Consider the following 26,258-nt stretch of genomic DNA (forward strand, 5'->3'; position numbering starts at 1 on the left):
TTCTCAATTCAAGTCCGGTTAAAATTTTGGATCAAAGGAGTACTGTTCATTTGTATAAGCAGATCCAGGTATGCAAAAGGAAAAAAGAAACAGGTGATGTGGTCCACGTGTTTGTCTTACATCCATGTCATCACACAGCAGGGATCCTGATCCATACTGTAACCGGCATTGATGGGCAGCATTGTACAAAACCCCAGGAAGCAGCGAGCCTTGTGGAATAGTATCTTTTGCCGGAGCGTCATCAAGGCACCAACCCCAGCCACGACTGCAAATCATAAAAGAGCCCTGTGATCCATATCTGATTTAGTGCAGGATTCAGATTATCAAAGTACACTAATCCCTCATTTTTCGCGGATAATGTAGACCAAACATGGTCGTGACAATCGAAAAACCACGAAGTATGATCACCCCTACGTATTATTACTACATACCATTTTTGTTTTCACCCCTATACTAAAGTACACAAGTACAATTATCAAGAAGTGTATTTATTACATTTATTAAATGTAGTTTTAGGATCATGCAACTCAATTTTATTTTTACAAAGGTCAAGTTATAATATTAGGGAATGTGAAGTGTAAGTTGTGCTGTAGATGGTGAGAATGGCCTGAATGGGTGTGTCTCACGCTCAAAAGCATGGACTCTGTGTATTGCATCATCCTATATAGCATCCGTTCTTGCTCTCTGTTATCTTTTTGGTCACCAGGCACCTTGTAAAAGTACCTTAACCTGTAGTTAAGTGTTTGATCACTTGGTGTTAAGAGAAACAATTACTTTACTGATGACTTGATTTGAAAAAGTTAAATTCCAAGTTACTCATGTAGATTGATTATCTGTCAGGTGACAGGAATAACCTTTAATCAGAGTAAAAAAAGTGCCATAGCTTAAATGCAGCCATATTTTGAAAAATGCATCCCACACAGAAAGACACCAACATGAGATTTAATTTAATTAAATGTGTATCTGCATTTATTAGCTCATTTGAAGGTCGACTCGACTGCTGCAGGCATTGTGTAATGAAATGCAGACTTGACTTACATGCCAAATACTTAAGCATGCAAATAGTCAAACTGATCTCAAGTTCTCATTTAACAGATATATGACCACCATGTAGTTAATAAGTTGTGCTCAAGTCACTACACACAAAATGAACATTTAAGCATTTAACAAGAGCTGTCAAACAAATCATGGATTTTGAGTGATGACTTGCATTTGCAAGTTTTTCATCAAAACTGGAAAGTACAAGTGGAATAGGTTGACTTATTTTTAAGTTTTGTAGGCAACATGAAATCAAGTTGAATATTTTAAAAAGTTGTTTTAAAAAACATTTTTTTTCAAAGTGATTGATTTGTTCAGCCTGGCTCGCAAGCCATGGCCAAGAAACGCAATGTGAATTGAGTTTTAGCAAAAGAAAGTCTGTCTTATTGTATCGTTATTATTTCCAGTGATTTGGGATGAGTTGCTAAGTGGCTTGCTCATGTCACATTTTCAGAACTATGCATATAATAAAGTTTGACTTCATCAGTGGGCAAGTAATGCATAGAAGCCCAATTTATATACTGACAAGACAATTTTAAATTAATCACTATATCTTGCACGCCTATTGCAGTCTACTCTTTGATGAATTATATTCATTTACATATATGAATGGAATCACATGAACCTGCAGTGACCTGGTATTTACGAATCTTGAACAAGGACCCAATAAAAATTATTGACCATAGTATAACGGAAGTCCATGACATTTTAAAGGTCTTTGGTCTTGTTTAAAGCATGAAATTATATGTGCACAAAGGCCATTTCTTGGTTTAGTTTAATATGATTGAGAAAAAAGGTCTCATACACACTAAGCCTCGATGAAATGCCATTTTTGAAATACAGTGGTACTTCTTACGAATGCTTGTATGCATTAGGAAATTTTCAGGTTATGAAACCCTTTGGTTTGCAAATTACTGTGCCGAGTACCAATATATGAAAACATGATCCAAGTCATGAAATCCCCCAAAGTGTCAATACATTTCCTGTATGCACAATTTTATTTTCAAATTGTCATGGTAGCGTTGCATCCTGCTAGAAATCTCCCAACAACAACTCTCCATGTTTTTTTTATATATTAGAGATTTTTTAGTTTTTCGAGTGTGGTTAAAGCAACTTGGTTCTTTATTTAAAATTGCAGGTAATACAGCTATAACCCACTTGCCACCTCTACGATATTGAAGCAGAAGGAAGCATAAATGTTACAAATCCTTGGCATGGCCTCTGGCATTTCAAAAAAGAGATGGAGAGACTGTTACTCCTTTGAATAGAGGAGGAAGAATGGACATAGTGACAGAGTCGATTATTTATGAAAAAGCAGTGGTGAAGAGGAACGTTAACCCAAACAGGTAAGAAGCAATGGCTATTAATAAAACGACTAAAAAATTAATCATAAAACAGAAAAATGTTAATAAAAAGGATAAGTTCTAATTTTGATGTTAGTTTGTGGATGTGTTCGTATGCTAACGTTTTTTTATTCTTTACAGTGCACTGTACTCTTGCACAAATAGAAAATATTTTTTGAATGCTTCATCATTTTCTCTAATTTTTGTGTGTTTCTCATATCTTCTGCTCCACTTTCAAAAAATTCAAGTTACAAAACAAATTCTGGAACCAAATAATAATAGAGGTACCACTTGACCCTAAAATGTCACTTTTCACTGCCAGAGTTGGCAGTTAATATATAGCATGGGGGTCCAAGTCCCAGTTTGGACACCCTTTATGTACAGGTTTCTGCATTTCACACCACCAAACAATTGAATACTACTGCCAAGCCCTGTGGTCTCGATGATATATTTACATCCACCATTAGTGAAATTCATCCTGACTCACATTATCAGAAATAACAGGTAAAAGATTACTTGGTTGTTCAATTTCATGCTTGATGGGTGGCCTGACACTACAGAGAATCAAATATTCATTTAGAAGTAATTAAAGGTGAATTATCCATAATTTTCAATTAAAATTTCTCAAAAGTCAACAATACGACAAGCATCTGTTTACACCCCGTTACCCCGATAAATTTTCTAGTTTGTTAAGCATGTAGAAAACTGTGGTCTGACAATGCAGGTGATGGTTTACACAATTTAATTACTCTCAGAAGTAGATGCGATATAAATAAATAAAATTAATAAATAAAATCAGACATAGGCTTGTCATCATCATTGACTTGACAAAAGCCTAATTGCCTCATCATACCCAGCTGCGTATGACGAAATTGGTAGTGCTTCTCCACAAAGTGTGCTTTCCCAGGCAAAGGCCCAAACAAGTGATAGTTTCAGACTCGCTGGCACTCTGCCATGATGGACAAATCGCATCAGCTCCCGAGCGCAACCAAATCCCGGCGACTGCGAAAAGGTTTGCCTCGCCGATGCCAACAAAGAATAAAATGGATCACTTACCTCACACTGTCTTCTCACTTACCTTCAGTCAGCCAGCAGGAGGCGGATCACCGCCCAACGTCCTTCATGTTTCCTCACCCCGAAGTTATAAGGACCCATACCACCCTGGTCACAATCTGTTCCAGCTGCTGCCCTCTGGCAGACGCTATAGCATACCTGTCAACCTCTGCCGATAACTGGTGTTTGTAAGGTTTTTTGGGGGTTTGTAAGGGGAATCATAATCATTTATAAGGGCAGTTATCGGCAGAGGTTGACAGGTATGCTATAGGTCCCACAAAGTACGGACAAATAGGCTTAAGGAAAGTTTTTTCCCCACATCCATCAGGACTCTAAACTTGCGGTAACACAACACACAATCCCTTTCGTGTAATAACTTCGGGGTGAGGTAATATGAAAAGACGTTTGGGCGGTGATCTGCCTCCTACTGGCTGACTGAAGGTGAGTGAAAGACAGTGAGAGGTAAGTGATCCGCTCGGGGGGGGGGGGTGATGCGATGTATCCATAACATAATAATAATAATAATAATCGGACATAGGCCCTGTCGTCATCATCAACAACAAAAGCCTACTTGTCATCACACCCAGAAACTGCGCATGACAAAATTGGCAGAATGCCAATTTACGAGTCCAAAATTATCACTTATTTGGGTCTTTTGCCGAGAAAACGCACCTTATGGAGAAGCACTACCAATTTCGTCATACGCAGTTTCTGGGTGTGATGACAATTAGGCTTTTGTTGTTGATGATGACGACAGGGCCTATGTCCGATTATATTTATTATTATATTATATAATTGCGTGAGCACTCCACATGTTTTTTATGTATCTGTAGTTATAATCCTCATATGGCAATTTTTACACAATAGCCTATTGAAAGCATATATTAGCTAAGGGGAAAAAAGGCATGAGTAAAAAGATTAATAAATTCAATATATAAATGTGTGAAACTCACTCAAGGAAGCGTGTGATATATTGACGACTGCATCGGGACCATCTGGGTAGTAAGGTGCCATAGAGCAGCTGCGGAGACATGATGAAAGGTTTTTTCCCAATGGGTTCGCAGTCATTTCCATTGCCATCATGCTGAATTCCAAAACTGTGAAGTAACACAACATCATTACACTTTTTTGCAAGCACAGATATATCAACAGTGTCTTCTCAATTGTAAACTCTTAGCAGTCATACAGTCACTAAATTAATGATAATTACAGCAATTTTTATGGTAGTAGGCTGCATTAGTTTAAGTTTACAGGGTGACCAAAAATGAAAAAAAGGCAATTTTTGTAGTGTGCATTGTCAGACATGAGCAAGTGCACTGCTAGACAGCCACCTTGAGCAAGTAAACTCTCAAGATCACTTTAGTAGTGAACTTCACAGTATCCCAATTGAGATGTGCAGTGGTCACCGAGTAATCTCAAAAGCAGATTATAAGAATGCATTCCTAGAGGAAGACGCCATCTGAAATGTCTGCAACACACCCACACAGTTTAATATCTGGGGATTATAGGAAAGATGCGTGGGTCGAGTCGTGGGCACATGAGAGTGGGTTGTTGGTATGTAAAGCAGTGGTTAAGAATGCCAGGCTTGTAACTATACCCAGATTGTCAAAATGTTCCCGTACATATAAATAATTTCCCTTGTGACTTCACTCGATTATAATTTAATTAGATTCATTCATTCATTTTCAACACCGCTCATCCTTGTCAGGTTCGCGGGGTGCTGGAGCCTATCCCTGTTGACTTAAGCGAAAGACAAACTACACTGGAGAGGCCATTTCAGATTATACAGAGAAGATAATTGAGAAGATGCTTTTGAAACCGCATTGGGGTATTAGCTTTCAACAAAACAGTACTTCCTTTGATTTGATTTAAGTTAGCTTTGTTGTAAGACATGTGATTGTAATTGAAAACTGGAGTGGAAGGAAATTGCTTTACGTATGTGATGTCAAACAGAATATGTGCAATACAATATGCAACCCATGTACTGACAAGAATGAGTGTGAGCAGTTTAATAAGATCCCATTCAAAAGCGGCATCATCTTCAAAAGTGTTTTTGGAAGCAAGTAAATGACAGTAAGTTTTATTCATTGCAACTGACTGATTTTTTTTTTTGGCAAGAGAAAAAAAAAAGATATGCAAGAGATCTAATTTCAGTTTTTCTATAGGAATTAGTTTCAACATACCTATTATTCATCCCCGTACCGTGCATCTTTGTAAGGATTGCGGGGTTGCTGGAGCCTATCCCAGTAGAGTTAAGGCATACTACACTCTAGATTGGACGCCAGTCAGCTGTAGGGCACACGGAGAGACAGACGACCATTCGCACTCACAATCATACCACCACGTGCGGAAATCGGGCCCGCACCTGTTAGCACCAAAGTCAGGCAAGTGAACCACGACACCGTGATTTTTGAAGCAGATACAATTTTGCTATATTTCTTCACAGGTTGTTTTGTGTTTCCCGGAGTATACTCACTTTCAACCAACGTGAAAACCAGAATGTCCCCTGTTTGAAGTGAGGACCAAAAACCTTTTTCTTGTGACAAAATAAGGAATACATATTTTTTTTATACTTTTATACTACTATTTATGTTTTTTTTACTGGGAAAACACACTTTGAAAAGCTTGGAGTAGCACCACCAATTTCGTTATACGCGGCTGTGTATGATGACACTAAAGGCTTTTGAATTGAATTTGAATTGAATACAAATGTATGCCCAAGAAAAGAAAAATTGTCATTGCCAATTTCAAAATTTGGAAACACCTGAAGTAAAATGGTTTCCTGGTTAAGAGAAATACAACTACTAAATCAAAGACAACTAAAATATTACAAGCTTAAAACAACAGATCGTGACATCAGTAACAACCATCAGGGGGCATACATGAATGTCATGCTAAAACAAACACTAGTGCGCTATACAGGCGAAAGGCTACTCTCGGCCGGCAAATTCCCAACCTATCAGGATGGGGCCCTCCACTGTCTAATTGCTAAATGTAGATTTGCTGCGAATTAGTTATGATCTTAGATTATTGATAGTTACTCCCAAGTGCAAGTGTAAAGACAATTGGTTCCAGATAGAGTACGATTCAGTAAATTCTTATGACCATGAAGAACAACAACTACTGGAGTTGCACCATGACAGGCCTTGAGCATGTAATAATCACAACATTAATTAATAGGATCTCACTTGGGAGTGGAATCGGCAGGAAAAAAACAACACAGTTTCGATGCTCATGGAAACACAAGATAGCGTAATGCCTTGGCCTTGCATTCTTTTTCTGGCATGTCTCACTAATTATGGTGAAACATAAAATGGGATTTGGAAAGTGGAAGGAAACCGGAGTACCCGGAGAAAACCCACACGGGCCCGGGGAGAACATGCAACCTCCACACAGGTGGGGACCGAACTGGATTTGAACCTATAGCTCTCCCACTGTGAGGCCGACGCTCTAACCCACAGGTGTCAAAGTGGCAGCCCAGGGGCCAAATCTGGCCCGCCGCATCATTTTGTGCGCCCCGAGAAAGTAAATCATGAGTGCCGACTTTCTGTTTTATGATCAAATTAATATGGAGTATAGATGTATATTAAATTTCCTGATTTTCCCCCTTTTAAATCAATAATTGTAATTTTTGAATCATTTTTTTCTGTGTTTTTAGTTCAAAACTCATTTTGTAAAATCTAATAATATATTTAAAAAAGCTAAAATAAACATTGTTTTAGATCTATAAAAAATGAATATTCAGGGCTTTTAATCCATTTATAAAAAAATATCTAAATATTATATCTAAAATGGTCCGGCACACATGAAACCGAGTTGACGTTAATGCGGCCCACGAACCAACCCGAGTCTGACACCCTTGCGCTAACCTCTCAGCCTCCGGGCCACCTTAATAATTGATTTAAGTTTATTATTTTCATTGTCATACTTTTTATGAAATCAGTGTATTTCAGCAGCCTAGTAACTGGAGAGCTGTGTTAGTCCTTCACACCATGTATACTTTATGAAATTTATCTGGAGGGTATTTGAAAAAGGGTGTGTAATGTGGAATCTTACTTGTGTCCGAGCTCATGTGCAACAGTGAATGCCAATGGGAGGCCAGTGTCTTCACTTATGCTGCAGCTGCGATGTGATTGACACATTCCCACCACGTGGGATAAACCAAGTGTTTCACAAGGCTTATTGATAGAAGCACAAATGTCCCTCCTGTGGAAACAGAGAACACAATTTCAGTTAAAAGTTAAAAGTCCCAATGGAGAAATAGGTTTCTAAAATTTAAAATACCATATATGTTTTTGATAGACTTAAGTTCCCTATATCAAATTTGGATGACCACATTCAATAATACTTTCTTTAAGCCAGTGACAAAAAACACTCATGACATGAAAATGTTTACAATTGGTTAAAACTAATGACTCTGTCATGCATCTCGCACATTAGAGTTCCGTTGATGAATTTACTTGCATGCAAAATTTAAAGGTGTGTACATGATTCAAAAAAAAAAATGATCAGGAAAAACTGGGTTTTTTTTTAATCAAAACTATTATCCAAGACCCTGTCTTATTTATAAGAAAAATTAAAGCAAAACCATAAAAAATGAATCATCTCTCATTGTTAAATCAAGCCATAGAGAGGTAAATGAATAAACAAGACGATGCTCTTAAAAGTGAGCTGCCTCGCCGATACGAGAGGAACACCTGGACAAATTGGCAAGTGGTCGTGCCTTATCCTGTGGTGAGGACATTTGTCTGCGTCATTTCCGTAATATTTTGAAGGGGAGACAAAAGCAAACAATCCTAAATAGGTTCTTTTTAAAAACTCCGGCTAAAAGGCAAGGTGGAAGCGAGGCAAGAAGAGCCAAGCCCGAAGAAAAAAAGGTAAAAAAAAATAAAATAAAATTAGAATTAAGTTTAGTGTAAAGTAAGATTAAAATGTATTTTTAAGTGTGTCTGTATCGTAATCCAAGTTGATTTACTTAAGTTAAATTTATGTTTATGTTATGTTACGAAATAAAAAAATAATCCTTAATTTCACTGAGGTCTATAAATATAATCAAATAAGAGCACGGATGGTAATTTTATGTTAGTAAAAATACATGAAAAATAAATTTAAAAAATACTAATAAACGCAGGAATTATGGGACTGAAATACATTAGCAATGTTGGCCCAGGGACACTGAAGATTTTTCCCAAATGTGAAATAGTTTTTTTTCTTTTGCCTACCATTAAGGATTATTTTATTTTTGTTGATGTTTTTTTTTTTAAATCTTATTTTTCTAGAGCTACTCTGTTGTCGTCCATATCTTACAGCTGTGTAACGGCTTAAAAGAATGTAACATTTGTTTCTATTTAGGATGGTAGTTCTTTGAGTTCTCTCTCTCTCTTGTGACATGTCTTTTTGGTTGTGAAACAGATTTCTACCCCTCTTTCTCTTATTTTTATGCGGTCCCAGTTTTTGCATTTACGATATTTGACACAAACATCATGGGTGGGCAGGATTTATGGGAAGTGTGTACTTATTAGTCAAATAGATTTCCCATGCCCCTGAAAGTTATTACGGGCTTGCTGCTCTGTTTGGCACGATATAACTTGCCTGTACAAGTGGAATCTACATTTTGGGTGCCAGTGTCAAGAGCTTTCTACTAAATCTAATCAAGTGCTATATTGTAATGGAATATTCCCATTTAGACACTGTTGCAAGAATGCAAAAAAAGCCAGCACACACAGTTTAAATTACAATTAGCCAGCAGCATAATTGTTCCCTGATAACTGGGAAAGAACACAGAGAATAACTGTAGCTCTTTTTTGTTTAAACAAAATTAATTTCAGTCAAAGCTTTTGAAGCAAATGATGGGGTAGAAATAAACTAGGGAGGATAATCAGAATAAAAGATTAAAAAAGACATGCTCTGAGTATAATGATTCCACTAGCAAAGGAATGAAGTACAGTGGAATATGGAAGAGCTCTGTTGCATCAGTAACTTATTTTGCAGTTGAAAAGGTGAATCAAAGAGATGCCTAAAATATTTTACATCAAAGTCACTGCTCATTTAAATGTATATATTTACTGACTAACATTCCACTTTGATCTACACATACTTTTTCCTACATAAACAAAGCTGCTCATCATTTTCCTGCCTATCTAACACAGTTCTCATTTACCTTGTTAGGAGAACAGCTACATCGTGGTGCAGAGGATGTTCGTCTCCCTTCATATTGAGTCGTTTTTGCCACTTGCAGAAGCTATTCAAGCTGTTATCAGCATGGTGTGTAATCTTTAAGTCTTCCTAGACATCAAATGTCACAACAGAACAGATGGTAAGAAACATAACATAGAAAATAGGTAAATGAATACTAAGCACGTGCATTCAAAATACATTGTCACTGGAAGAAAGAAAAAAATGTTTGATTTGATTGAAAAGAAGCAACACGTAATTAAGAAATATTCGACCTCTATAGCTTCCACTATCCACTTCCATAGATGTTAAGTGTCTTGTTGGTATTCTATTCGTGTTTAAAGATAAATTGATGATAGCATAGAAAATAACACTTTCCAGATATAATTGTTAAAAAAAAGTCAACACATAGGCAAAAGAGATCTCCTTGAGATTCATGGTGGAGTAAATTCACATTGAATGGAAATCGATGGAGACAAACCACTTCAAAAAGAAAAATCAACAACGTCTCTTTATTCGTTTTGCTCATTCTGTTTCCAGCACGCCACTCAGCAATGCATCAGGAAGGTTGTTTTTTTTTTTTTCTCCCCATCAGGTGGATAAATGAAGGTTGACATATTGGAAAATATATACAAAATAAATAGACCTCTCGGGACAACCTTCAATCAAGGTCGTTCTAATGGACAGAGTATGCCGGGCTTGAGTAAACATGAAGTTAACATATTTGTAAACCCCAAATCAAGTCAATATATTTTACCTCATCTTGCTCCAGTAGGATGAGTCGAACCACTACAATATTGATGGCGTTTCCAATACTCGGATCTTGAAAAAGACCTGCTACCTAGAAAACAAAAAAATAAAGAGAAGAAAAGAAAACAAGGATGCATGTTATCATCCTGAACTGAATAGAAAACAATGTGGTCGCTGGCCCTCAGCTTGTTGGTTGGATCATAAAAGAATGTAAGAATATTGAAAATATGTCCATTGCAGTCATGAGTAATAAACATGCTTAAAATGGTCATGATCAGTGTTTTTCATAGAATTCTATCCACATTTAGCATGTATGATATCATTGCCATGATGCATGCCTTCCTTCAATTGGAGGAATTCTTTACAATTTCAAATATTTCAGCTTATAAAAGGACATCATTTAAGTTGTTTATATTGAAAAATTCAAATACAGCTGAGAGCAAGGTCAAATTATTGTAAAAAGTTTCTATCATTGTGTTTTGCTTCATTCAGCTTGCTTACATGGAGAGCTGTCACTTTGTCAACAATACCTGTCAGTAAAATACATTCAATATGATGGAAAATATTTTCATACCTAAAATGTAGGAGCCCCAAAAATTTTCGATCAAGAAATAAATTAGAAAAAAAATCAACGCGGAATATTGTTTTATTTCATAATCACAAATGTACAATCATTCTCAATGATTACTTTGATTTGCTTTGTACTTTGTGCTTTTGCTTTGTTGTTCTGTCTAATCACCCTCTTGCTACTGCCACAATGAAATTTCCTGAATACGGGATGAATAAAGTTATCCAATCCAATCCAATTTCCTTTATGTGTTCCGAAATGGTGTTGCCTGCACGTAGACAAATTCAAAAAAGGAAGTAACGTAAGCGGTACTATTAGTGTTCACCAATTCTTTGGGTGCAATAATAGCATGGGATACACATGCATGTATCAAGGCTGATATGTTAACGATTGACCGCAAGACCTTCGATCAGCCTTAACAACATGGCAAACAATACGAACACTTATTTAGGCGTCTGGCCAGTCAGAGCACATTTAACTATGGTAATATGGCGACGCCCTGAGCTAGCAATGACAGGCACAAGAGAGGTTTTTTTCACGTTTTATGCAAGACTTTTTTTTCTTGAATTTCATTCATAGACGTCAAAATATTTCTTTTGCGTTTTATCTGTTTATCTTTTCTCTATTTTGAATGACCGTATCGGCTGCATTGTCTTGCGTTATGGCGTTTTGTCTTTGTCACCTTGCAGTTTCGTGCATGTCGTCTTTGTATGCACATAAGCCGTACCCTGGATTCAGTCATCATTTTTTTAGCGACAATTACGGCTTGTATGCCAGTAAATACAGTAAGACACGCTGGTTCACCTGTGGCTGAAAAGATGTGTCGCATTAGTGCAGAGTCCGAGTTTTTATTCAACAAAAGACTGCTTGTCCCACCTCCAATACCTCCTAGCTCCCATAAACTGTTTTTGAATGAATCCGTCACAGCACTGTGGTTGGCAGGTGATACATTTACTTCACATTCTATACCAACAGAGAAACTCTGACGTTGATACAGTTTAACTGATTTTAAGAACACAAATCAAATTTTTATGCTGAAACGCTTATATTTATGCTATATGTAATTTTATAGGATCACTTACATTCTTTTCTTGTACTTACAATGTTCATAACAGCAAGAATGTAGTTTTCAACACTTTTGCTGCTGTGGTATTCCACCATTTTAGGGTCAGCCACAACCAGGGTTTCCACCCACTTTTCTTTGCTGATAGAACGCTGATGGATTCTCCTTTTCTTCCTGTGCTGGCGCTGCTCCCAGTTTTCCCGCTTTCTCTCAATTTCTTCCAAGCTCTCATAGGAATCTACCACTGGATGGAGCAAATAAAAATATTTAATATATATAGATACAAGATTTTTAATCTGCCCCTTTCTAGCAACGCTAATATAGCAAGTTCCTGCTTTAGTTAGTAGACAACGATGTACCTTGCGTTCAACATTCATGTCAGTGGAAACAATACAAACCCAAAATGATGCTGTACTAAACTCCTGAATGATGCAATTAATGCGAGTAGGCGAAACATTGATGCTATTGAAAAGAAAAAGTGTACTTTTTTTTCCTACTGGAGAGTATCCCAACTATTTACAGGCAGTGGGAAAAGGTAGACACTGAATGGCTGGCATTCAATTGTAGGTAAGAAAGAGATTTTTAAAAAGAAAGAATGAAAAATAAAAAATTTCTGTTGTTGTTGTTGATATATGTTATTTCTTTAGTAAACCAGAGTATTTTTATCAGGGCAAATGTCAAAATGGATTTATAGAAGCTGTTGAAAATGCATGAAAAAATAGCAATGACAGAAAGAGTTTTGGTTAAAAAATAAGTCAAACTCACCGTAATACATTCAAGCAACTCTCTGACTTAAACCACTGGCAATAAGGAAACTGTTAAATAAATAAATGTACTACTCCACCTATTATCTCAAATAAATTCCTTCTGTTATGCAAGTGTTAAGCCACCAATTCAATTATACAGTCATGTTTAATGTGCTAGAAAACCTGTCATTTAAAGTGATGTGTGGACAACGGGCGAAAAATGGGGGACAGTTACTTTTAACTCCACAGGAACCGCTGACTGTTTTTCTGCCTGAGATGGACGGCACAACGGGACTCCATGCTGGTACGGGAGCATGGCGCTTGAAGATGGCGTGGGCCTGCGGTGCGGAGGGCTCATCATGTGGCCTCTCCAGGGGCTGGATGAAGAACTCGTCATTTAACAACTGGAAGCGCCCTGTCTGAAGATTGAAGGGTGGCACGTCAGTTCTCAAAACATAATGGTGACTTTTCCTTTCTGTAAACCCCATTCGTTTATTTTCATCCTATTTTTTGCAATATTGTAAACTGGCCTGTTTTACGAAACAACTCTCCAGTGTGCACATCATCTAGGTTAACAGGGTGCATTGAATTGAACTATGTAATCGAGCTGTACAATTCAGTAAACAATTCCATTCTATTCGATGTATCAATCAATAAAGCTTTTCAAAAGGTATGTGTTGTTTGGTACACTGTGAACTGTAACTCCGTGCACTAGCATGGTGGACTGAATAGTGAAATACCAATCTACTGAGTGTAGTTACTGGGTAGTGTTATGTTATTATTACATTCAGATTCCATTCTTTGACGGAGTGAGTTGCAGCTTGTAGATTAAGAAAGAAAACCCTAGACCAGGGGTAGGGAACCTATGGCTCGGGAGCCATATGTGGCTCTATTGATGGGTGTATATGGCTCTCCGCTAACCTATGGTAAAATATGGGAACCGCTGGTGAGAGAGCTAAGTCCCGAACACACCAATGGGAGCGTCACGCCGGCAATGTGGCGCCGACACCGATCTCTAGCACCTTTTTAATCATAATTTTCTTCATTAGACTCTTCTGCATGCATACTCTGATTGATACTCATTGATTAGCAACAGTTGAAAAAATGTACTCAAAAGAATTCAGAGATTTATTTTTTACTTCCAAAGTGGTGAAATGATTAATAAATTGCACACATTTCATGTATTTTTACTTTTAAATTCTTAGTATGGCTCTCAAGGAATAATGTTTGAAAATATGAATTGTTTATGGCTCTCTTCGTCAAAAAGGTTCCCGACCCCTGCCCTAGACTAATACAAGCAAAGCTTGCTTGGGCGAGGTTGTTAGTGGTAATGTATTTGCATAAGGAATCCATGAATGGGTGACACCAGATTTAAATAATGCAGTTGACCTGAACAAATTGTCTGAATCAAACCAGGAGGGACCTGCCTTTTGCCCAGAAGATGGCACTGCCCTTGCCACAATCAGAATCCTCTTTCAGAAGAAAACGGTCTTTTCTAGTGTGGAGAGGCGTGTGAGTGGGCTGCATAGTTTTATCACTGCATCAACATATCTCATGTGCGTAAAAAAAAGCAGCTCGACTCAGTGAGACTGTACCGCAACATGCTTTAAATGTAAGCATGGGGAAATTCTCACTTCTCTACCGCGTATACAAACACAACAATCTCTTTCACACCGACACAGATTCACAGATGGGTCTTCTGAGTTGCGTGGACACGCTTGACTTCCCTGACAATTAACCAAATCCGTGATCTGTTGACCGTGCATGTTAACCATGTCTCGTGAATCAAAAAAGGTTGAAAACCAGACCTGGGGAATTAATTCCACGAAAGGCCGCATTAGGTGCAGGTTTTCGTTCCAACCCATAAGAGGAGACCTTTCCACCAATCTGGTATTTTAGACGTGCAATCGATGGATTGAAGTCAGGTGCTTCTTGTTATAGCAGAAATCTAATTAGTTCAACTGTCTGTGCTGGATCGGTTGGAACAAAAACCTGCACCCACAGCGGCCCTCAAGGACCGGATTGCCCAGGTCTATTGAAAACCCATTCACACTGTTCGCCCCACTTTACATACAAACAGTACACTAAACCAGTGTTTCCCAAACTTTTTTGAGCTGTGGCTCAGCATTTTCTTGCCAGTCTCAAAAGTTCTGCTGCCCTGGTATTGCGTGATGCAAGTTGTCTTGCAATCTAATCTAGATTCACACTCAGAAATAAAGAGAATAAAAACTGTCTCCTTGTGAGACCCAGCTCAGAGTAATTACATTCTTTGACATTCAATGACAAATTTCAATTGTTAATTCCACCTATAATTTTCTCTTTTATCGCAAATGTGTCAGGACACCACACAAAGTAGTGCACAGGATCGTGCCAGGACTGTGCTAAAGTGGAGATTGCTACTTTTAGAGACAGTCTCTTCGTCTTAAGCCTTGCTCTTGCCGATTGTTTAGAGTGCCAAGAGATAGAGATAAGACATTGTCCCTAAATTGTGAGGTTACTTAATACTGCTACGTTGTCAACACTGACAGTGTGCATGTTATCGGTAGGTAGACATGACAAATGTTTACACTCCTGCCATGCCATCTTGTGTCAAATAAGTGTTACTATTAGTAATTGCTTTTTAATTGTAATTTGTCTGCCAGTTCACTGGTAAAGGTAAGATCGATTCTTTAAAGTGACTAATATTTTTTCAATTATTCATCAAAAATGTTAGTAAGACTAACAATTCTCTTATTCATGTTTATGTTAAGACATGCTAGACTGTGGCTGCAATTTCATTCATCATGTTTCCGACAATATAGCCATTTTTGTTTGATCCATCACAACCAGAATAGAATTCTGAACCAGAAGATAATCATCATCCTTCCTCCCAGTCTGCAACGGAATGGCTTTTATTTATCCTTCTTAAATTATCAATACACATTAGTAGTAAATAAATCATACAATCTCAATTCTCCCCACACAGATATTTATCAGCCACTATTGTAAATTTAATTAGAGTTTAGACTAACAGCATGGTTCATAATTTATTTGAATTCGATTTATCGTTGTATTGCAATGATATATATTGATCGGACATCGTGTCATCTTTTTCAAACTGAATTTCCACTTATACATATACATACACATATACACATATATTTACATACACATATATACACACATATATATACATATATACATACATACACATATATACACACACATACATACACACATATATACATACACACATATATACATACATACACATATATATACATATATACACACATACACATACATATACATATATACACATATACATACATATTCATATATACACACATATACATACGTATATATACATATATATACCTATATACATACATATACACACACATACATACATACATATACATATATACACACATACATACATATACATATATACACACATACATTCATACATACATACATACATATACATACATACACACATACATAGTATATAGCGTGGTGGCTGCCGACACTATCTTTTTCAAATGATCGTACAACTCTTATTGGGATTTATACATAAGATACACAGATATCCTTTACCAACCCTTAGTTAAAGAGTCAAAAATTACGTCTTCAAAGATAGTACTTTATTCGACGTCTTCATAGATAGTACTTTACATGTGCCCTACGACTGACTGGCGACCAGTCTAGGGTGTGGTCTGCCTTTTGCCATAAATAAGCTGGGTTAGGCTCCAGCAAGCCCCGCAGCCCTTTGGAGGATGCGCGGTATGGAAGATGAATCAATGAATGAATATTAATAACATTACTTGCTGGGCCTTGAACAAGAACAAGTGGGCCCGCTGGGTGAGTGGTGAAAGCGTTGGCCTAATAGTTCTGAGGCCGAGGCTTTGATGACAGGTGTGTCCTCGCTGTGTGGAGTTTGTATGTTCTCCGTGGCCTCGGGTGGGTTTTCTCCGGGTACTCCGGTTTCCTCCCACATCTCAAAAACATGTGGAACACTGTAAATTGTCCCTAGATATGAGTGTGAATGGTTGTCCGTCTTCTTGTAATTCAGATTATCCATTTCCATGACTAATGGACCTCTCACTCAAAGCCCCCCTGTGTTACTACGTGTGTGAATTGGTTCTTTGTCGTGTGCTACTTGCAATGAAAGTAGAAATGAATAGTTCATTGAATGAAAAATTAAATTTCATTGCAGACACTCCCAACAATTGCATAGCAAATCAGATGGTGGCATTACAGAGTACTGGTGCAAGCAAATTTTATGTCTGGCATTGGTTCATTTTAGTCACAGGTGAACAACTTACCAATCCATCACAGGTACTTATTGCTGCGGTCCCTTTGACAGCAAGCCCATCCCTCACTTCACCGAGAAAATGACACTGGTTGGATCCAGGGGGACGTATATTACTGCCTTTAAGACCTCCATGACGTCTCTCCGTAATGAAACCTGGGGCTAGCAGGTGTGGGTTGAGAGTCAAGTTAAAGCGCAACCTGCGATCAGAATGCCACAATTGATAGAAGACTTTCCCAGAGTCTGCCGACTCCTCTGAGGCATGGCGACGCTTTAAGTGGTGAGTCCGATGAGACAGGAAGTTGGACAGGAAGTGACCTCTGGCATTCACTCTAGTGGGGTGAACCACTTTGTATGAAGGAAGATCCTGGAGGATTCTATCTGTCGGAGCCACAGTGGGAAGAGAACATGGGAAAGACAAGGAGAAATAATTGGGGCACAAGAAGAATATATTTTAGTTTCTGTGGCGACCAGCAGATGTGCACAGTATAACCATTTAGATATGTGACAAACAACAAGCGAGCTTCTGTATAAAGTGTATGCAGAGCCAAGGGATGGGGGCGGGAGTGTGGGGGTGGTGGACAATGATTTATAAACCAAATTAATATACTTGGGGCAGCCTGGTGGCACGAGTGGTTAGCACGTCGGCCTCACAGCTCTAAGGTCCTGGGTTCAAATCCAGGTCATGTCCAACTGTGTGGAGTTTGCATGTTCCCCCGGGCTTGCGTGGGTTTCCTCCAGGTACTCCGCTTTCCTCCCACATTCCAAAGACATGCATGGTAGGCTGATTCGACACTCTAAATTGCCCCTAGGTATGGCTGTAAGTGTGCATGGATGTCCGTCTCCTTGTACCCTGCGATCGGCTGGCCACCGATTCAGGGTGTCCCCTGCCTGAGTCAGCTGGGATAGGCACCAGCACCCCCCGTGGCCCTATTGAGGATAAAGCGGTTCAGAAAATGAGATGAAAGATGAGATGAGATGAATATAATTTCGTCTTCAATCTTTCAATAAAAATATACAAACTACAGGGCTCAAGGGCATCACCAGTAAACATAATCAAAGAAATCGCGAGGGAGATGTGCTAAAAACTGCTTTCTACTGTGGTGTAAGATGCTGGCCATTGAACAGAGAACTAAATGCAATGTGACATTTGCATAGCTTAAATCTCAAAGCATTAAACTAACTTTTCCATGCCTCACTTGGAAGTCCATGAAAATCCTTGGCACTGTAGCAAAAACTAAATTAGTTTTTTTTTCTCTTTTTTAATGCTCCATTTCTTTGCTAAAACCAAGCAGAGAAGTGCTTTTCTGGTTTTAAGCTTTCATGCCTTTTTTCTACACTTATAATCCAATCTAGTGTGACTGGGAGGTGTGAACTTAAAGTTTATTTGCGCATCCCAGTCTAAATGTATTGACAGTCTGGCGCCATCTGTGGCAGTGAAAGATGAGCATTCAAAGCCACTTCCTGTCTTCCCAGTTTATGAATAGCTTGGATTTCTATTCCTGTAAATGGCATGCTATGAGTTAAATGCAATGAGGGGCTTTGAGTGTTACTTGGGGCAGGTATTTCAGTCTAAATTTGTTTTGATTTCATAATTTAACTTTTAAAAAACTTTGTATTCATTAATCATGAAGTAATATAAAATTAAATTTAAAAAAAAAGCAATACGTCCACCTCACAGCTCTGAGATCAAGGGTCGGATCACTGGTGGGTACCAGCCCTCCTTCCTGTGGATGTTTACATGTTTTCCCTGTGCATGCATGGGTTATTTATGGGTACTGCGGTGTACTCGCACATCCCAAAAAGATGCATGGTCTGCTGATTGATGATTCACAATTTTCTCAAGAGTGAGTGTGCATGTATGGTTGTTTGTCTCCTTGTGCCCTGCGAATGGGTGGAAGCCAAGTCAGGGTGTACCCCACCTAATGCCCCTTGTTGGTTGACTTCAGCACCCCAAGACCCTTGTGAGGATAAGCGGCTCAGAGAATGAACGAATGAATTTGAAAATGTACCGAGTAAAATTTCACGAAAAAGAAGAAATGCAGGCAGCCCAGCAGCTGAGTGGTTAGCACAATTTTGTGGTCCCGAGTTCGAATATAGGTCAGCCCACCTGTGTGGAGTTTGCATGATCTCCCCAGGCCTGTGTGGGTTTTCTCCAGATACTCCGGTTTCCTCCCACATTCCAAAAACATGCATGGTAGGCTCGTTGGACACTCCAAATTGCTCCTAGAGATGAGTGTGGGCGTGAATGGTTGTCTGTCTCCTCGTGCTCTGTGATTGGCTGGCCACCAATTTAGGATGTCCCCTGCCCCAGCCCCGAAGCTGGGATTGGATCCAGCACCCCTGACGACCCTTGTGAGGATGAAGTGGTTCAGAAAATGAATGAAAAATGAAGAACTTTTGAGTAGATCCCACTGTGTTTGACTACTGTCAGATTTAAATTAAAAAAAACATGCTCCTCGTGCTGTGTATTCATGGATACGCGGAACATCTTTTCATTATCCCGCTATTTGGAGAACTCAACTGACCTGATTGTTTTAGTATTCCCAGTCCAGATCTGCACTGGTCCAGCACGGTCACAAGTATGAAGAAGAAGCCGATGTGGAAAGTACAGTGTCCATCGTGAAGCCTCCGGTCCAAACGAGTCATTTTGTAAGCTGTTTACCTTCATTAATGATCGTACTTCTCAAACACGTTGCGGAATGACAAGTCAAACAAAGTGCATCGCGGCCACATGCACAACGACTTGTTGTAGTTCAAGGCTCATCTTTATCTTCTACTTTTCAGCCATTCCCCGTGTTTGTTTGATGTTAGTCGGCCGTCGCTTACAAACAAACGCTTGAGCCTCCATCCGCCTCTGGACGACAGCTAGTGACAATTTGCAAACTTTGTAAAGTTTTGCAGCCGAACCACCCCCACAGATGGGTGGAACCAAGACAATAGCTTTTCTCTTCAGCGACTGCAAGGCGTTTTAAAGGAGACTCAGCGTAATCGGACCCGATCCTGCTCAGACCCAGCTGTGACGCCCGGTGCCTTTACTGGGTCATTTCAGTACTTCCGGTTTCACGCAACAAACACATTTTATGTCCAAACACGCCAATAAGCACTATAATTACTGAAAGCAAGTTACTACGTTACATATATATTTCTTAATTTGCACCAGCCCCCCAAGCGACTCGGACGCGCATGTGTGGGTTTTCTCGGGTTCACTCGCACACGCATACATAAAAATAAATAAATGTATTATTAGAAAAATATGTACGCCACGGTGACTGAGTGGTTATCACCTCGGACTCACAGTTCTGGGATGCTGAGTAGGAATCCAGGTCGGTTCACTTTTGTGGAGTTTGCATGTTCTCCCCGGACCTGTATGGGTTTTCTTTGGGTACTCCGGTTTCCCCCCACATTCCAAAGACATGCATGGTTGGGGCAGCCCGGCGGCTGAGTGGTTAGTCTGTCGGCTTCAAAGTGGGTGTCTTGGGTTCAAATCCTGGTCGGTCCACCAGTGTGGAGTTTGCATGTTCTCTCCGGGCCAGCGTGGATTTCCTCCGGGTACTCCGGTTTCCTCCCACATTCCAAAGACATGCATGGTAGGCTGATTGGACACTCTGAATCGCCCCTAGATATGAGTGTGAGGGTGAATGTTTGTCTGTCTCCTCGTGCCCTGCGATTGGCTGACCACCAATTCAAGGTGTCCCCCACTTTTGGCCAAAAGTCAGCTGGGATAGGCACCAGCACCCCCCGCGACCCTAATGAGGATAACGTGGTTGAGAAAATGAGATGAGATGAGAGGCATCTTAGGCTGGCTGGACACTCTAAATTGCACCTAGGTATGAGTGTGAGGGTGAATGTTTGTCTGTCTCCTCGTGCCCTGCGATTGGCTGGCGACCAATTCAGGCTGTCCCCCACCTCGTGCCAGCTGGGATAGGCTCCAGTACCCCCCACGACCCTAGTGAAGATAATTCAATTCAGAAAACACATGGATGAATAAAACAAAAATATGCATGGTAGATTATTTGGAGACTGCAAGGTATCTGGAGGCCTGAATGTGAGTGGGCGTTTGACATGTATTAATGACCTGCTATTTCAGCTAACAACCGCTTCTGTGTAGATCCTCTCCTCACCCTGAAAAGAGATGCAGCACAACTGCTACCCACGGGGGATAAACAGTAGCTGACAAAGAATTCATCAAAACCAAATAAAAAACATAGTGTTCATGTGCCATCTATTAGATGGGTACTACTACCTATCTATGTATGTACGTATCTATGTAGTATCTGTCTGCCTCCCCCTACCCCTTTATCTCTATCTATCATCATCTGTCTGTACGCCCGTCGATCTAATTTGTTGTTTTAAATCAGGGGGGACGAACCATGGCATGAACGTAAACTATTATTGGCCCATAGAAAAAAAAATTATTTAATATGACCTGCACAAGAAGCTTAAATTCAGCCTGCATTATAACTTTATATTATAACATTATAACATAACTTGGGGCAATTTTGAGGTTTCAACCAGCCTACAAAGCATGTTTTTGGGATGTGGGAGGAAACCAGGGTGCCTGTGTGGGAATCAATCCAGCACGGCTCTCTTAGAAATTTAATGAAACGATGAATTGACCTGAGGGATCAGGAGTATTTTTTGACAGAGAGAGCCATTAACAATTCATATTTTCAAATTGTTATTCCTTGAGAGCCATACTCAGAATGTAAAAGTTAAATTACATTAAAATGTGTGGCTTTTGTAGTAATAGCCCCACTTTTGAAGTACACAAAAAGTCTCTGAATTCTTTTGAGAACATTGTCGCACAGTTGCTACAAATGAATATCAATGAGGAGTATTCATTCATTTTCTTTGTTGTTATAAGGGTCACGGGAGGTGCTGGAGCCTATAGCAGCTGACTCCGGGCCAGAGGCGGGGGAAACCCTGAATCGGTGACCAGCCAATCGCAGGGCACAAGGACACCCATACCCATACCAATGGGCAATTTAGAGTGTCCAATCAGCCTACCATGCATGTTTTTGGAATGTGGGAGGAAAACGGAGTACCCAGAGGAAATCCATGCAGGCCCGAGGAGAACATGCAAACAGCGGTTTCCATATTTCACCTCACAGCTGAGCGGAGAATCTTATGCACCCATCAGAAGAGCCGCATATGGCTCCCATGGTTCCTCTGAGCTAGATATATAGATACTCAGATGAATAGAATGCTTTTATTGTCATTATACAAGTATAATGAAATCAAAAGCTTTACCATGAATTGCACAAATAAATAAGTAGTCAACAACTTATACAAATATACAATAGCTTCCCAGATTTTTTTTGCTAGATGCTGGACAATTTCTCACAGTTCTGCAAAGTTTATTTCATTCGTTTAAATACATTGTATATAAAGCAATATTGTAAATTTTCTGTATTATTTTGTTGCTAGTTCTAAACATCAATCAAATATCATCCGCGAAGGCTGGCATCAATTCCCACTTTCACTGAAGGCCATAGGTTTGAGTTTAATTTATTTAATAAAGGAACAGCACATATTAATGAACATATATTCGTATTCAACCCATTTGCAGTGAGTGCAGCACTGCTGGATTCCGGCCAGCTCCCCAGGCAAATTGGCGATTTACACTGGGAATTAAAAAAAGATAATAATCTAATAGGTTATAGGTTTTCAATGATTTAAAAAAATGTTCCAGTCAGTGTGTTGTTAATGTTGACAACATGGAAAAAACATGAAAATCTATTGTTTGCCTAAAACAGTTGGGTGGATCTACACAATCTGTGCGTATGTTATTATTGAGTTGTTGCTTATTTGAGTTTTTTTCCCCTTCCTTTTCTTCATGCTTTGCTCCTCCAGGGGGGCTAAGCCTCCACTATCCTCAGAACCTATTGACGCCTCTGGAAATGAGGAAAGCGACTCCCCCCGAACTATATAATCAAAAGCCTTTATATTGTCATCATACACCGCTGCGTATAACCCGTACATATTTCCCGAAGTAGGTACCTCTGGAAAAAATACAGAGCCATCCGTTGTTTTTCATTTCTCTATTATTTCAACACATTTCCCAGTAACTCTTTTACATTCAGTTTTATTTTCCTGGCTTTCCTAATTCTTGCGCACCTTTTACAGACGTCCCCCCCAAGGTTGATCACCTTGGTAACGACCACCCTTACCCCTCGTTGGATCATCCGGAACGAAGTGAGTTGTTGATGCTTCAAATATGTTTATGAAAGCAGCTATGGAATTAATTTTCCCAGCCAATAGCGGCCCGGCAGTGACACGACCCTATAATAACGACGCTGTCGTCATGCGCCTTTTCAAAGAGGAATAGGATGGACACCGATCCTGAGACCCCCTGAGTCGCACGCTCGCCCCCCGTTTCGTGTTTTTGCTCGGAGATGGAGGATACGGTCAACCAAAGCGAGGCGTCGAACCGCAGCGCGTCCGACGAGAAGACGTTCGAAGCGGACGCGGACGCGGACGCGGATGGGAGCCGCTTCCTGAGGATCTTCATCTCGGTGGTCTACTCGGTGGTCTGCGCCGTGGGTTTGGTGGGGAATCTGCTGGTCTTTTACCTGATGAGACTCAGACAAGGTCGGAAGAAGTCAGCCATCAACTTTTTCATCATCAACCTGGCCGTGACCGACTTCCAGTTCGTGTTGACGCTGCCCTTCTGGGCCGTGGACACGGCGCTGGACTTCAGCTGGCCCTTCGGGGACGCCATGTGCAGAGCCGTGCTGTCCGTCACCGTGATGAACATGTACGCCAGCGTCTTCTTCCTCACGGCCATGAGCGTCACCAGGTATTTGTCGGTGACCAACGCGCTCAAGAGATCGGCGCACAGATGGTGGTCGCGGTGCGTCAAATGGGTGTGCGCCTCCTTGTGGGTCGCGGCCACGGCTTGCACGGCTCCCACCGCCGTCTACTCCGCCGTCACGGTGGTCGCCGGGGAGAAACTCTGCCTCCTGAAATTCCCAGAAGGACACGACTGGCTCGCTCTTTATCACATTCAGAAAATCCTGGTGGCTTTCATCATCCCTCTGCTCATCGTGTCCGTAAACTACCTGCTGCTCCTGCGCTTCATCAAACGCAAGAGCATGTGCGGCAGCAACCCGCGGAAGCGCTCCAAAGTCACCAAATCGGTGGCCATTGTGGTTTTGTCCTTTTTCTGCTGCTGGATGCCCAACCACGCCATCACTTTCTGGGGCGTCCTGGTCAAATTCAACGCGGCCAACTGGGATCGCTCCTACTATTTGGTGCAGTCGTACATATTTCCAGTCACCGTGTGCCTGGCGCACGCCAATAGCTGCTTGAATCCCGTCCTCTACTGTCTAATGAGGCCCGAGATCCGAAAGATGTTAAGTGCGTTATTTTGGAGGGCACCCACTCCTTGCAAAGACGCCTGCAAGGCGCAGTCTGATAAGCACGGCCACATCCAAGCATCCCGGACTCCTGCTGATGGCGACTTCACTTTATGTGTCGTCAATCATTAAGCACTTTAAAGAAAGGACTCCCCCCAACCCGATCACTCTATTTCTTGAAGTTTAAAGCTTAATCAAATGCCTCAAGTGAAAACTGTGAATGCAATGCGTTTAATTTTTTTAATATATTTTTATTATTGTATTTATTTTCCAATTATTATTATTCGTTTTTCAAATCTTTTTATTATGGTATTTATTTTTTAATTATTATTATTCGTTTTTCAAATCTTTGTATTATTGTATTTATTTTACTAATTTTACTTATTATAATTATTATTGTTATTATTATAATAATTACAAATATAATTACAAATATAATAATAATGAGTACTATAACTATTATTATAATTATCACTATGAATGTTATTATATTTATCATTATTATTATTGGTATTATTATTATTACTATTATTATTATTATTACTATTATTATTATTAGTAGTAGTAGTATTAGTAGTATTATTATTACTATTATTATTATGATTATGATGATTATTGTTATTTTGCATTGACACATGGCACATTCATTCCATGTTGACAAACTGTTGTTTGTGTCCATCTTGCACAGTCCCAAGAGATTGTATGGGATTTTAGCTCTGAAAACTGGATTTGATTGGCATTCAAATGTCTGGATTTCATAATGGCTGGGTGATTCATGTCCTGTATATTTGTAGTCTGTAGATCATGTATATTTTACAATAAAGACATTTTTCATCAGTGCAAGGCAGTGCTTTTTTAAAATATGATTAATTATTAAAGATTGTTCTAGAAATGCTTAACGGAATGTTCAATCATTCAATTGAAAATCCATAAATTAACACCAAAACTATAAAATTAACAAAATATTGGACAACAAAGCGGAATGACAATAATTTGAACATACGTACTGTGTTCCTTTTCCTTCTCAGGCGTGCAGATGCTGAAGACTGGGGGTTAATCAAATACAGGGCAGGATGATATAAGCCGGGTCCCGAGACATGAGCAGACATAAAACATAAGATCTGACGTGGCAGACACTGACGAAGGATTTAAATTGACACACATGGGTTGACTAGACAGGTGGGTGACATGAAAGGCAGCAGGTTCTTTGAGATGGAAGAGGGCAGATCACAACAGGTCAAATCACTGGGAAGTCACAAAGACAAGCCATACAGGAGAAATAAACAAGACCATAAAAATGGTAAATAACCCCAAACCTAGCACCTCTTTGTTTAAAGAGAAAATAGAGCATTGTTTCCAAAGTAGATGGTTACATAACACCTTACTTAGTTTTTTTTCAGATCACACCCTAATACGCCATGCTGGACTATACACGGCTGCCAATGTCTCACCGTACCACGGCATTGGCTGGTCACGGTCTTAGCTCAGCATGTAACCACAAGCTAATCATAACAAGCTCTGTACTTGCTCACATACCCGATCAATTATTGAAAAAGTGTTTTATCTAGTAGCCACAAAGACGGCGGTATGAAGTGAATCACCACTAATAATCATGTGCATAGTTTCCTTCTAAAAGGTCACTCCTAATTGGGCTGAAAAACAGCCAGTTGAAAAAGAGGCGCTTTTGAGAGAAAAGTAATAATTATGACAACGAAAGAATTGCGTTGTGGCAACAGTGGTACTTAAACAAAAAGTATAATCGTAATAGTAATGTAAATTAAGTAACAAAATTTAAAAAACTGCAATATTCTTACTTTTTTCAAGAGTAATGCCTAACAACGACTCGATACAGAAAAAAAGAAATATTT

The 26,258-nt window shown here is 39.6% G+C and overlaps 2 protein-coding genes across 4 annotated transcripts in view; one reads left to right on the forward strand and one right to left on the reverse strand.

Moving 5' to 3' along the window:
- The window catches only part of adamts7 (a disintegrin-like and metallopeptidase (reprolysin type) with thrombospondin type 1 motif, 7), a 51,235-nt gene extending 31,173 nt beyond the window's left edge, over window positions 1-20,062 (reverse strand). For 2 of the 3 annotated variants that reach the window (XR_013297670.1, XM_077589818.1), the window contains exons 1-9: window positions 19,558-20,062; window positions 17,043-17,406; window positions 12,971-13,154; window positions 12,028-12,233; window positions 10,366-10,449; window positions 9,595-9,719; window positions 7,491-7,640; window positions 4,388-4,531; window positions 121-265 (exon numbers count right to left, since the gene is read on the reverse strand). Coding sequence is in view for 2 of the 3 variants with exons in the window: in XM_077589818.1 (XP_077445944.1) it covers window positions 121-265; window positions 4,388-4,531; window positions 7,491-7,640; window positions 9,595-9,719; window positions 10,366-10,449; window positions 12,028-12,233; window positions 12,971-13,154; window positions 17,043-17,406; window positions 19,558-19,700 (1,545 nt within the window). In the remaining variant the exon portion in view is untranslated. Of the gene's footprint in view, window positions 1-120; window positions 266-4,387; window positions 4,532-7,490; window positions 7,641-9,594; window positions 9,720-10,365; window positions 10,450-12,027; window positions 12,234-12,970; window positions 13,155-17,042; window positions 17,411-19,557 lie in introns of all 3 variants that reach the window. The other variant, XM_077589820.1, reaches the window with a different exon arrangement.
- Window positions 20,063-22,924: 2,862 nt separating this feature from the next.
- LOC144065482 (relaxin-3 receptor 1-like) lies at window positions 22,925-24,718 on the forward strand. The gene has a single exon (XM_077588362.1). It carries the CDS (start codon window positions 23,428-23,430, stop codon window positions 24,520-24,522), a length of 1,095 nt encoding a protein of 364 aa, XP_077444488.1. The 5' UTR covers window positions 22,925-23,427; the 3' UTR covers window positions 24,523-24,718.
- Window positions 24,719-26,258: the final 1,540 nt, after the last annotated feature.

This window comes from Stigmatopora argus, chromosome 2 (assembly GCF_051989625.1).
Source record: "Stigmatopora argus isolate UIUO_Sarg chromosome 2, RoL_Sarg_1.0, whole genome shotgun sequence".
NCBI lineage: Eukaryota > Metazoa > Chordata > Actinopteri > Syngnathiformes > Syngnathidae > Stigmatopora > Stigmatopora argus.

What these genes read in the sequence shown, in the direction of transcription:
- LOC144065482 (XM_077588362.1), top strand. Translation starts at nt 23,428, where the DNA reads ATGGAGGATACGGTCAACCAAAGCGAGGCGTCGAACCGCAGCGCGTCC.